The 10,555-nt window shown below is 36.9% G+C and overlaps 1 protein-coding gene across 1 annotated transcript; it reads right to left on the reverse strand.

Annotated features, from left to right (window-relative positions):
• Positions 1 to 1,296: 1,296 nt before the first annotated feature.
• Cbr-unc-103.1 lies at positions 1,297 to 1,719 on the reverse strand (the record flags this gene model as incomplete). The annotated part of the gene is made up of 1 exon (XM_002642508.2): positions 1,297 to 1,719. The coding sequence occupies one exon, from the start codon at positions 1,717 to 1,719 to the stop codon at positions 1,297 to 1,299; it is 423 nt and encodes a 140-aa protein (XP_002642554.2).
• Positions 1,720 to 10,555: the final 8,836 nt, after the last annotated feature.

Raw genomic sequence — 10,555 nt, forward strand, 5'->3', positions numbered from 1 at the left:
GGAGCGGAGTTATGATCAAAAATTGAAATTTTGAAATTTTAAATTTTCGAAATTTCGAAAGTAATTTTTCTGGAGCTGAATTTGAGAGCCAGGTATTGGAAAAGTTTGCGCCGCTTATCTACGCGGTCGTTGTTTGCCAAGTACGGTATCCCCATAAAGGTGTAAACATCTATCACTGTACAACTTCATGTAAAAATGCACACAACTGAAAGTTATTATATTCCTCTAACACGAAAGAGTCGGAAAATCTACAATTCCTTTTTTTCCCAATCAATTTTCCTCAAATTTCCCAAAAAATGTTCCTGTCCATCATCCATTTTGGTCATCTCCTCGACCATCTGTTGCCTGATGGGAGAGCACTAAATAGGCGTCCGGAGACAGGATGGCCGACCGTGAATTATGGCTCCTCGGCCACCTCGTACCCCATAATTTGTGATGGATAGGGTTGGGGGTAGAAATAGGGGACAAAAGGTGTGGAAGTCACCGAGAGTTTATAGCCTTTTTGCAAAGTTAGTCAAACTGCATTGAAAATGAGAGTAGATTGAATCATTGGGAATCTTTGAGCTCAATTATCTCGGCTGCTTTAAGAGATATGAAAAATTAGTCAACTAGTAAAATGTTGTCATTTTATAATGAACATGTTTGTTGTTAATAGTTTTTCAATATCTGTTACAGAAATTGAGATAAGTGAGCTCAAAGTGTATAGGTTGCCGCGTCGCTGAGCTACGCGGTCTGCCGCGCCTGCGACCTCTGATGCTTGCAGCTCAATTATTTCGCTTGCTGTAATAGACATCAAACATTTGTCAACTGATAAAATGTTGTTCATAAAGTTACCTACATTTTTCTAGTTAACAAATTTTGCATATTTCTTAAAGGAGCCGAGATAATTGAGCTCAAAGGGCAACTATGTTTGAATTCTACAGAAACTATATGTTTGAATTCTATAGAAACATTTGCGGTAGGTCAAAATTGTCGTAATACAGGTCAAATGAGTCAACATGTCAAATAAAGTTTAGCAAAATGGGAGAACAAATTAGAAATTTAAATTTACAATTGTACAGCACGATTTGGAAAAAAAAACCAAAAAGATAGGGGAAAAATACAAAAAACCGAATTTTAAAGTTTCGCCACTTTACCTTTAATTATCTCGGATCTGAATAAAGATATCGAAAAGTGATCAACTATCAAAATGTGAAAAATTTTATCACAATCATTTTATCAGTCAAAAGTTTTTTGGTATATTTTACAAAAAGCGAGATAAGTAGTGTTGAAAGGACACGGCTTCTTAGCAGCACCTTACACCTTGCCCCTTACAGGTGTAGTTGAAAAGTTGTACCTTTTCAAAGGAGTTTTTTTTTGAATTTTTATAGAACACATTACTATCAAAATCACAAAAAACCAACTCACATGTGCAATATCAGCAACCGGTTTCTTCTTAACTTCCTTCAGCAATCCACCATGCTCACTAGAATTAGATCCAGATCTCGGCACCAACGGCCTTTGCGAGGATACCGTAATCTCAGAAAAAGGTGATGGTGCCATAGAAGAAATTTGATTAATCGAAAGAGTAGATCGACACAGATTTCCATTTCCGAATAACAGAGAAGGAGCATCCAAATCATCCAGAGGACCAGGTACCGGCAGATAGGACCTCATAAGGTCACTATCATCGTCATCTCCAGAGGATGATAAGTCAATCATTGGGACGGAAGATGACATTAGTTTAAAGGATCCGAATAAGAAAAATAGTACGACTACACCTTTTGTATCTGTTGCCCCTTTAAATGGGGCTCCTCCTCTTTTGAAGGGGTGTTTTGTGGTAAAAAAGAGAGCAAAAGGAACTCATTGTCTAAAGGAATAGAGACGCAGAGTTCCAAAGAAAAAGAAGAAGAAAAGACGATGTTCTCCTTCTTCTTTTCTTTTTTCGTTGCCTAGTGAGCACACCTTTTCGACTCTTTTTTTCCCTCTTGAGAGGAAGAGACCAGAAAGGCGAGAAGGCTACATAGGGAGAGGGGATAGAACAAAAAAATACATATGTTTTCATGTGGATGAAAAAAACACATGCGGATTTATATATCAGTAAACTTGGCGTTTTTGTTCTTTTTGTCTGTTCATCCGGCGGTTTTTTTTGGCTCAAATTCTGCTACCAAAAGGCCCGACGGTAATTTAAAGGACCTTTTACTTTGACCCAATTTATCTCGTTTCCTGTAGACGATATCATAAAGTGGTCAATCAATAAAATGTTTACCATGATATCCGCAACATTTTATTATTCAATTACTTTTTGATATCTGTTACAGGAACCGAGGTAATTTAGGTAAAAGAAAAGTGCACTCCAGGGACAATTTGAGATGACGCCACGCATAGCTCACTTTGACCTAGTTTACCTTATTTCCTGTGAAAGATACCAAAAAATAGTCAACCAACGAAGTGTTTAGTGTGAGATGTCAAATATTTTGTTAGTTGAGCACTATTTGATATCTCTTACAGTAACTGGGATAATTTAGATTAAAGTTGAGCAGTTTCCGAACCAAAACGCCTTGCTGGGGTTTGGACGGCCGGCCACGGCTCGGCCGTTCAAGGGATCACTTTGTAACAGGTTTTACGGTGTTTTAATGTTTCAATTCCAAAAAGTAGATAGGCTTCAGAAGACTTTTCTGTGTGTCTGTTTGTCCAATATCTTCATTTTTCTTCTCTCCTCCGGATGAAGCTTCTTTTTTTCGGAACCAAGCTGAATCCATCTTCCAAAAGTCCAAAACTACCGTACCCCACTCTTCTTTTTTGACCCATTTGATCTTTCCAAAACACAAAAGTCCGAGCAGCTCAGCACGTTCATAACCAAGTCACCAGAGGAGGTGTTGAAATGTCACAAGACACCACCATCTACAGTAGTCCTTTTGATCACCCGGGGCGACGTGTCATCTCTCCGGAATACGGAAACAAGACGATGACGCCCCGAAGAAGTTTTCGGGAAAAAAAGACAATAGGACAAACACAACCGGTGTGGCACTTTTGACGCGTGTTGAGGAGCACAAAAAAGAGCCGGGGGAGAGTTTTGAAATGTATACATTATGCATGTGTAGTGTAGTACAGCCTACTAAAGCGACACTAAACGCAGATGGACGTCGAAAGGAAAAGGACAGGAAAGGAAACCTTGTGAACTTAGGACCAAGGGGGTTATTCTGGAATCTTCCAGGTTCAGATTCTGGATCTTCTAATCACGTAGTCTTCGGACGCCCTTTATGCCAAGGAACGATTGAACTACCGTAAGATTGAGCTCAATTATTTCGGTTCCTATGAGAGATACCAAACCCTGTCAACTGATAAAATGTTTCTGATATTATGATAAATCTTTCATCAGTTGACAAATGTTTGATTTCTTTTGAAGGAACCGAGATAATTGAGCTCAAAGTGCAAGTATAGTGTTGTCGAGTCCACGTGGCTATTCACCGACTCAACAACTTTAAGATATTATGAGGACCTCTAGGCCCAGCCCACTGTGCTTACTCCTCAGAAATCTTCCTATTTCCCACTTTATTCTCTTGATTTTCCTTTGTTTATTAGTCTTTTATTGCTTTCTCATATTCAAATTCCCGCCAATTTTCTCTCCCTTCGTGCAAGCGCGCCCTATCGTTGAGGTCTCGCCACAAAAAGGTTAAAGGCGCACACACACTCGAAACGGGTTTACTGGCCTATTTTTACTCAGATTAACTGAGTCTTACGCAGATTTAACTGAGTCTTACTCAGTCTAATTCTAGTCTAGTAGTTAGTGCTGTTCCGTGACGGTTCCCTTCAGTTTGCAAGTCCGTCAACCTCGTTACTCATCATTATTCCTACTATTCCAATACTATAAGACCTCCGGCGATCCCCGATCGCCTTACCGGCCTTATTGGACTATCGGAAACCGCTAATGATGTGAGTTGATATAGATTTCCTTCTGAATAGACTAACGGCCAGTTCTGTGACCTGTTTCATGAGTGTTTTCCTTTCAGTGCTCTCATCGTGACCACTAGGAAGAGTGTGCTATTGGGAACTTTGTCTATGAGAAGCGATAAGCTTGTCACCGGTAGGAGAAGGGTTTTTGTTGCCCAAGGCTTTTTGCCCCTTCAACTATTGAGTGATCAGTGATGTCCTTCTCGTCCGTCTCCAAGCCAGCCCGACTCCAAGGAAACCTCTTATTGACGATATATTCTCTTTACTAAATATATACCGCTCAATAAATGGGTCACTGATACTACTGTTGTTATTATTGTTTCCACACCGCTTATCTGCGCGCTCGTCGTCCCACTCCTCGCTACAGACATAACTAGTTCCCCTGTTACCGATGCACTTTCCCCTATTTTACCAGACAGCACGCACAAGGAGGTAGCTTGTTTCTCTGGAGCCGTCACGGGGAATCCAACACTCCCCAAGGTGACCCCTCTACATATAGCGTGAGCCAAGGGTTACAGCTAGCAAGATTAAAAAACCTGAGAACGGTTAACCTGGATGGTCAGGTTTGATTTTTAGGGGAATGTTCTGATGACGTGGATTATAGACAGTATGTTACGTTGAAGGGCCCTTAAATGAAGTGCTTATAGCTAGAAAAGTTATAAAAATGAAGATAAGATATCTGGACATTTCCAGACCTAGAAATTATTGACCTTAATAAATTGTTGATATTTTCAACTTGGTAGGAAATGCAAAATAATTCCTCGACTTTTTGATCCTCTCGGACCACAGGATCGAAGAGTTGAACTTATGAACAATATATTAGAGATGGTGCGCCGCTGAGCTATGCGGCTGGAAAACGGGGTTTAGGAAAGTAGTTTATAACAAGAAGAATTTTAAAAAAAGTATTCAAAAAATCAATAAAAAACCCTGATTTGCAGAGTTCTACTTTGGATAAGTATACTTGTTAGCAAGGTGCATAATTGTTACCTACATTGTACAGACTTTTAAAGATTTGAATTCTAAAACTCTATTTGAAAACTATGATACAATTCAATTTTGATTATACTATAAACTTTTTGATCTGGAATTCCTGCAATTTCATATCACTAGATTTAAAGACTTATCCGGATAAGTTATCCAGATATAGAAGCCATTGAATTTTAGCAGAAGCTATCACTTAACACTATCACTCTAGAGTTTGATCAGTCGTAATCTATGATTTTTCGATACCATGATTTTTAGATTTTACATTTCCGTTAATGAATTATCATTTGTTCTGATTACCTGAGCAAATAGATATTTGTGTAGTGAACGTATGAGAAGTCACTCATGCAGAAGATTAAAAAAAAAGAAGCCATCTTATACATCTAAACAAAAAATTAGGTACCTATAATATATTTTGATTTATGATGTGAATATAACTGTATGGATTTTGAGCCAAATTTGAAGGGTTTCAGATTCAAAATTTAGTTCTAAACGACAGAGGAGCTTGAAAATAATGGGTCAAGACTAGAAAGGACCGTAAGAACTAGAGAAGCTAGACAGTCTCGTTTCTCGGCGTCTCTTCAGGTTGCTAAAGAAGATGGAAATTACATCCAACTTTGAGCCTATTTATCTGGTTTTCTGTAAAACATATCAAAAGGTGGTCAACTGATAAAAAATTGATAATATTATGAGAAACATTTTGATAGTTTACCTTTTCTTGATACCTCTTACAGAAATTGAGATAAATCCGGTCAAAGTTAAGGGGTCTTTTTGTTTCACAGGATTTACATTGTTCCTGACTTTCTCAATTTGATAAGGCTTGTTTAGGGGCATAGAGTGATAAGGACTTCAGAAGGCATTATCAACGATTTTAAAAATGGAAAATTAGGGCCTTAAATAGCAGGTAGGACAGTACGATCGGTAGTTTTTTTTCTGGTAAGCTTTACAAAACCATGGATTTGCAAATCCAGGTAATTATCCCAAGACCCTAAAAATCAACCCAAAAAGTAACAAAAACTCACCGCCAGTGCATGGGGACTCAAAATATTATGATGCTGTCTCGAGTGACACCTGAACGCTGGCTGTGACAGTGACGAGTGCTTCCTAGCCGTATTTGCCGAATTACTGTTATCCAACACCTCGGGCATGAACTTGACGGAGCATGACGACGGCGAGACCGCCTTGGCATCGGTCAGTTTTCGGTGTCTCGTCAGATCAAGACTGTAGTTCCGAACCGACGGTCGGGTCCTGTCCATTGGAGGACTGGAGACCGGAATGAGGGACGGGACGGGGAAGGGGGGGGGGGGTGTCGAAGAAAAATAAATTAGAAGGGGAAGGAAAGAGTCTTCTTCTTCTTCTTATTCTTGTTCTTCTGAAGAAGAAGGGAGGAGCGGTGTGAAGACGGAAGAGTGCGAGATTTAATTCAGATACTGCTTCTACTCCTTCTTCTTCTTCTTTCGACGCCTTCTTTTGGAGCACTTGGTCACTTTTTCCTCTTCTTCTCCATCTCTTTTTTCGTGTTGTGTCCCGCCCAATGCTTTTCATATATTGTTTGTCACTGTGTATGCTTGTGCCTTCTTGGGTGTCACAGCCTTCTAGAGTAACTTCTGATGTGTGTATATGAAAAAGAACCGTGTCTCTTTTTCTCTCCACATCTCCCCCAAAAAGCTCCGAAAATCCCCAGAAGGTGATTTTCATGAATTTTTTACGAGCCGAGGCCGCCCCGAGACCAGTTGGAGCAGCGAAGAGGGTACTCGAACACTCCCTTTACAACTCTGGGCCTACTATGCCCCAAATTTGTTTATTACAGAGAAAGAGTGAAAAAAAACTTTCGAATGACAATAGGAGCAGCAGCACTTAAAGAAGAACCAACACACTTCAAGGCGTTTTTTAGAACTGGATACATTTTTAGAGAAGAGGAGAGAGGGTGGATGAATTTTCAGAGATTTTCAGAGACCTAAAGGCAGATACAACAATAAAGGATTTTAATTTTTTTTTCTTGAGAAAGTTGACAATTAACAAGATGTGCTAGATTTCTGGCCGAGTTTTTCATGTTTCTAGGCCACCCTGATCAGTTTAGGGCAAAACTTCTGATGATATCTTTAACACAGTTTCTCGGTTCTTTTTGAAGATACCAAAAGGTGATCAACTAATAAAATAATTCTGATAATATGATATTTATTTTATCAGTTGACATATTTTTCATATCTCTGATTGGAACCGAGATAATTGAGCTCAAAGTTCAAGTAAAGGGATTCAGGTATAATTTCGGGTACGATTACTTTGACCCAATTAATCTCGGTTACTTTTTGAAGATATCAAAAAGTGGCGAACTAATAAAATAATTTTGAAATTATGAAAAATATTTTATCAGTTGGTTACTTTTTGATACCTTTCATAGGGAACAAGGTAAATTAGGTTAAAGTTAATAGCCGGCCGAGGGCTCGCTGGGCGCGCTCGACCGGCCGGGCAGCCGCAGCCGCCATTCTCGATAGCCTCAATTTTTAGCAAAAATATTACAAAATAAAATCAACAAACCTACTGAAAATTATCTAAATCTCAAAATCAGACAAATTCCAAAAGCAAAAATCTCGAATTTCAGATTTTCCATTTCCATCCTTTACTGATTTTGATTTTTGAAATTTCAACCCTTTCAGACAATTTGAGGTCTCATTTTCTGCTTTTTTTTTTTTGGAGTTTCAGACTCTTCCAAATTTCAGATGAATCCGATTTTTCAGATTCCAAAATTCGACATACCTTTGAACGTTACCTAATACAAAGTACATTTTCCATATTGAAACAAAAAATATTTCTCGAATTGTTTGTTTAGTCATTTTATCCCTCTAAACTTTTACTCTAAAGGACTGCTCTTTTTTTTGCTCCAAAAATGGAAAAATTTGAATTACAAAGTTTTCAAAAAGGGACACAAAAAGGACACAAAATTTTAAGAGGGCTCTAAAAATAGTCCACGAGGAGTACAAAAAAACAGTAATTTAGAGCCAACAATTTTAAAGCCAGATTTAGAAGCTTAAATTTTGAATAGACCAATTTCAAAGATTATGAAAATAGTTCCCAAAATTTTTGAAAATATTCGAAGCCACCAATTTTTTCCTTCAAATTGCTCATCATTAAAAAAGCCACCGTACCTGTATATACCCATTGGAGATGATAAGTTGAGTGAGTTTTCGTTTCGAACGACTTCGACGGACCATTTTTTGTGGTTTTTCGCAAAAAAAATTCCGAATTGCCTATTCACAACAACACCGGTGCAGGTACTTCCATCTCTGCTGGTATTGATTTTTTGTTTTGTTTTAGAAAAGAAAAACTGGAAAACTAAAAAAAAGACAAGAATTGTTGAAAAATGAGGCAGGAATAGAGGGATGAACATGGCTCCGAGATTTAGAGATGTGATAAATGTCCGAAAATGTTGCCTCCGACATTTTTTTGGAGAAAAAAGAGAAAAAGTTTGCAGGAAAAGATATGGAAGTCAAGAATCAGAATATTTGAAAAGTTTTTATGGAATTTTTGGAATGATCAAATAATTTTTTAAAAAATTTTTTCATTTAAAATAATTTTCAAAAGAATTGCTTTACTGAAAACTTGAAAATTCAAAAAAGTGGAATTTCAGAAAAATAAGGCAACATAATGTCATTTTTTTTTCCATTGACTAGAAATTTCCTATTTTCAGATAAAAGTGAGCAATCTTTTCAGATTTTTTCTTCAATCTGATTTTCAAAAAAAGTTTGATGAACATTGCGAAAAAAATTTGGATTTCAGAATCTCAGAATTTCAGAATTTCAGAATCTGAGAATTTCAGAATTTCAGAATCTCAGAATCTCAGGATCTCAGAATTTCAGAATTTCAGAATTTCAGAATCTCAGAATTTTAGAATCTAAGAATCTTAGAATCTCAAAATCTAAGAATCTTAGAATCTCAAAATCTCAGAATTTTAGAATTTCAGAATTTCAGAATTTTAGAATTTCAAAATTTCAGAATGCCAGAGTTTTAGAATCCCAGGATCTGAAAATTTCAGGATTTCAGTATTTCAGAATCTCAGAATTTCAGAATTTCCGAATTTTAGAATTTCAGAATTTCAGAATGCCATAGTTTTAGAATCCCAGGATTTGAAAATTTCAGGATTTCAGTATTTCAGTATTTCAGAATCTCAGAATTTCAGAATTTCCAAATTTCAGAATTTCAGAATCCCAGGATCTTTCTTCAGGATTTTAAAATTATTCAGAATCTTTGAAATTTTTTTCGGAGTTTTTTTTTTGAAAATCTTAAAATCATTAAAAAAATTCCGAAATTTTGATATTTCGATTTTCAAGAAATCCAAAGAAACCGAAAATTTCTCTAAAAATCAAATAGATTCTTTTAGAAAAAAAAAGCAAATTGAGCACAAACAGACTAGAAAAAAAATCGAAGAAACAATTAGAAAAAGGCGGGGACAAAAAAGATGGGGACAATTTATTTCTTCCTTCGAAACTAAAAAATTCCATGTCCCCACAACACCTTCAAGAATACAGAAAAAAAAAGAATGCGTGATTAGACAAGACTCTTCTTTTTTTTCCTTCCCTACGATTCTTCAGAAGACGTCGTCGGGCATTCAGAAGCTTTGTGACATTGAAAACAAAGCAAAAAAACCCGACGAGAAAAAAGAAGCCGTGCTCTTTCGACTCCTTTTTCTACACAAATTACCGTCAAGGAAGATGCAAAAAAAGACAAAAAAACGGAGGTTTTCTCTCTCTTCACACGTCTAATTTGATTGAAAATGATTGTGGAAGAGAGAGTGAGAGAGTGCAGGAAAAGGAGAGATTCAGAGAAATGAAGTTAGGAACACCCAAGATGATATATATAGCTCAAAGTTGAGTTGAGCTAAAGTTTTAGGTCTTTTTTGGAACAAACCAAAAAAGCCAAAAAAAGAAAATGTTGAAAAAAATAGTCAACTTTGAAGTCCTAAAAAAGTAGTACAGAATTTATCGATTTATCTGAAAGGTTCAAAGTACACTAAACAAAACAAGAGCTTTAATTTTGTATTTGACATCTTTTTTGTAACTTAATAACTGGAGAAAAGAGACGCAGAGATTAGCGTGCTCTCACTTTCACTTTAAAGGCGCATATCTCAAAAACTAACAAAGCTACAAAAAATAGTCAATTAAAAAATTAAACCCAAATTTTGTGTGGTATACTCTGAAATTTCCAGACAAATTGAAAAATTCTGGACCATGTTTTTAGGACCTCAAAAATACCAACTGAAAAAAGAATAGCTCAAAATTGGTCCAGCAAAATCTGGCCGAGTTTTTTTTCTAGATTTTTCTAGGCCATCAATTATCAATTTTCTTTTTTTTTCAAATTCCTGTAAAATAAAAAAAGAGTCTCAAAAATCCCAACAAAAAAAATTCGTCATATTTCCCCTGAAGGGAGGTCAATGGTTGTTGGAGCAAAGCAGAAAAAGTTTCGGCGATATGGCTCGTCCATCCACAAATTTTAATTTTGAGCCCCGAAAACGAGATTGTGCTCTCTCTTGACCCTACAAAATAGCCCGGAGAGAGAGAGAGAGAGAGAGAGAGAGAGAGAGAGAGAGAGAGAGAGAGAGAGAGAGAGTATTCGAAAATTCCGGGATTCGGAAAATATAAAT

This window comes from Caenorhabditis briggsae (assembly GCF_000004555.2).
Source record: "Caenorhabditis briggsae complete genome, chrIII, whole genome shotgun sequence".
Taxonomy (NCBI): domain Eukaryota; kingdom Metazoa; phylum Nematoda; class Chromadorea; order Rhabditida; family Rhabditidae; genus Caenorhabditis; species Caenorhabditis briggsae.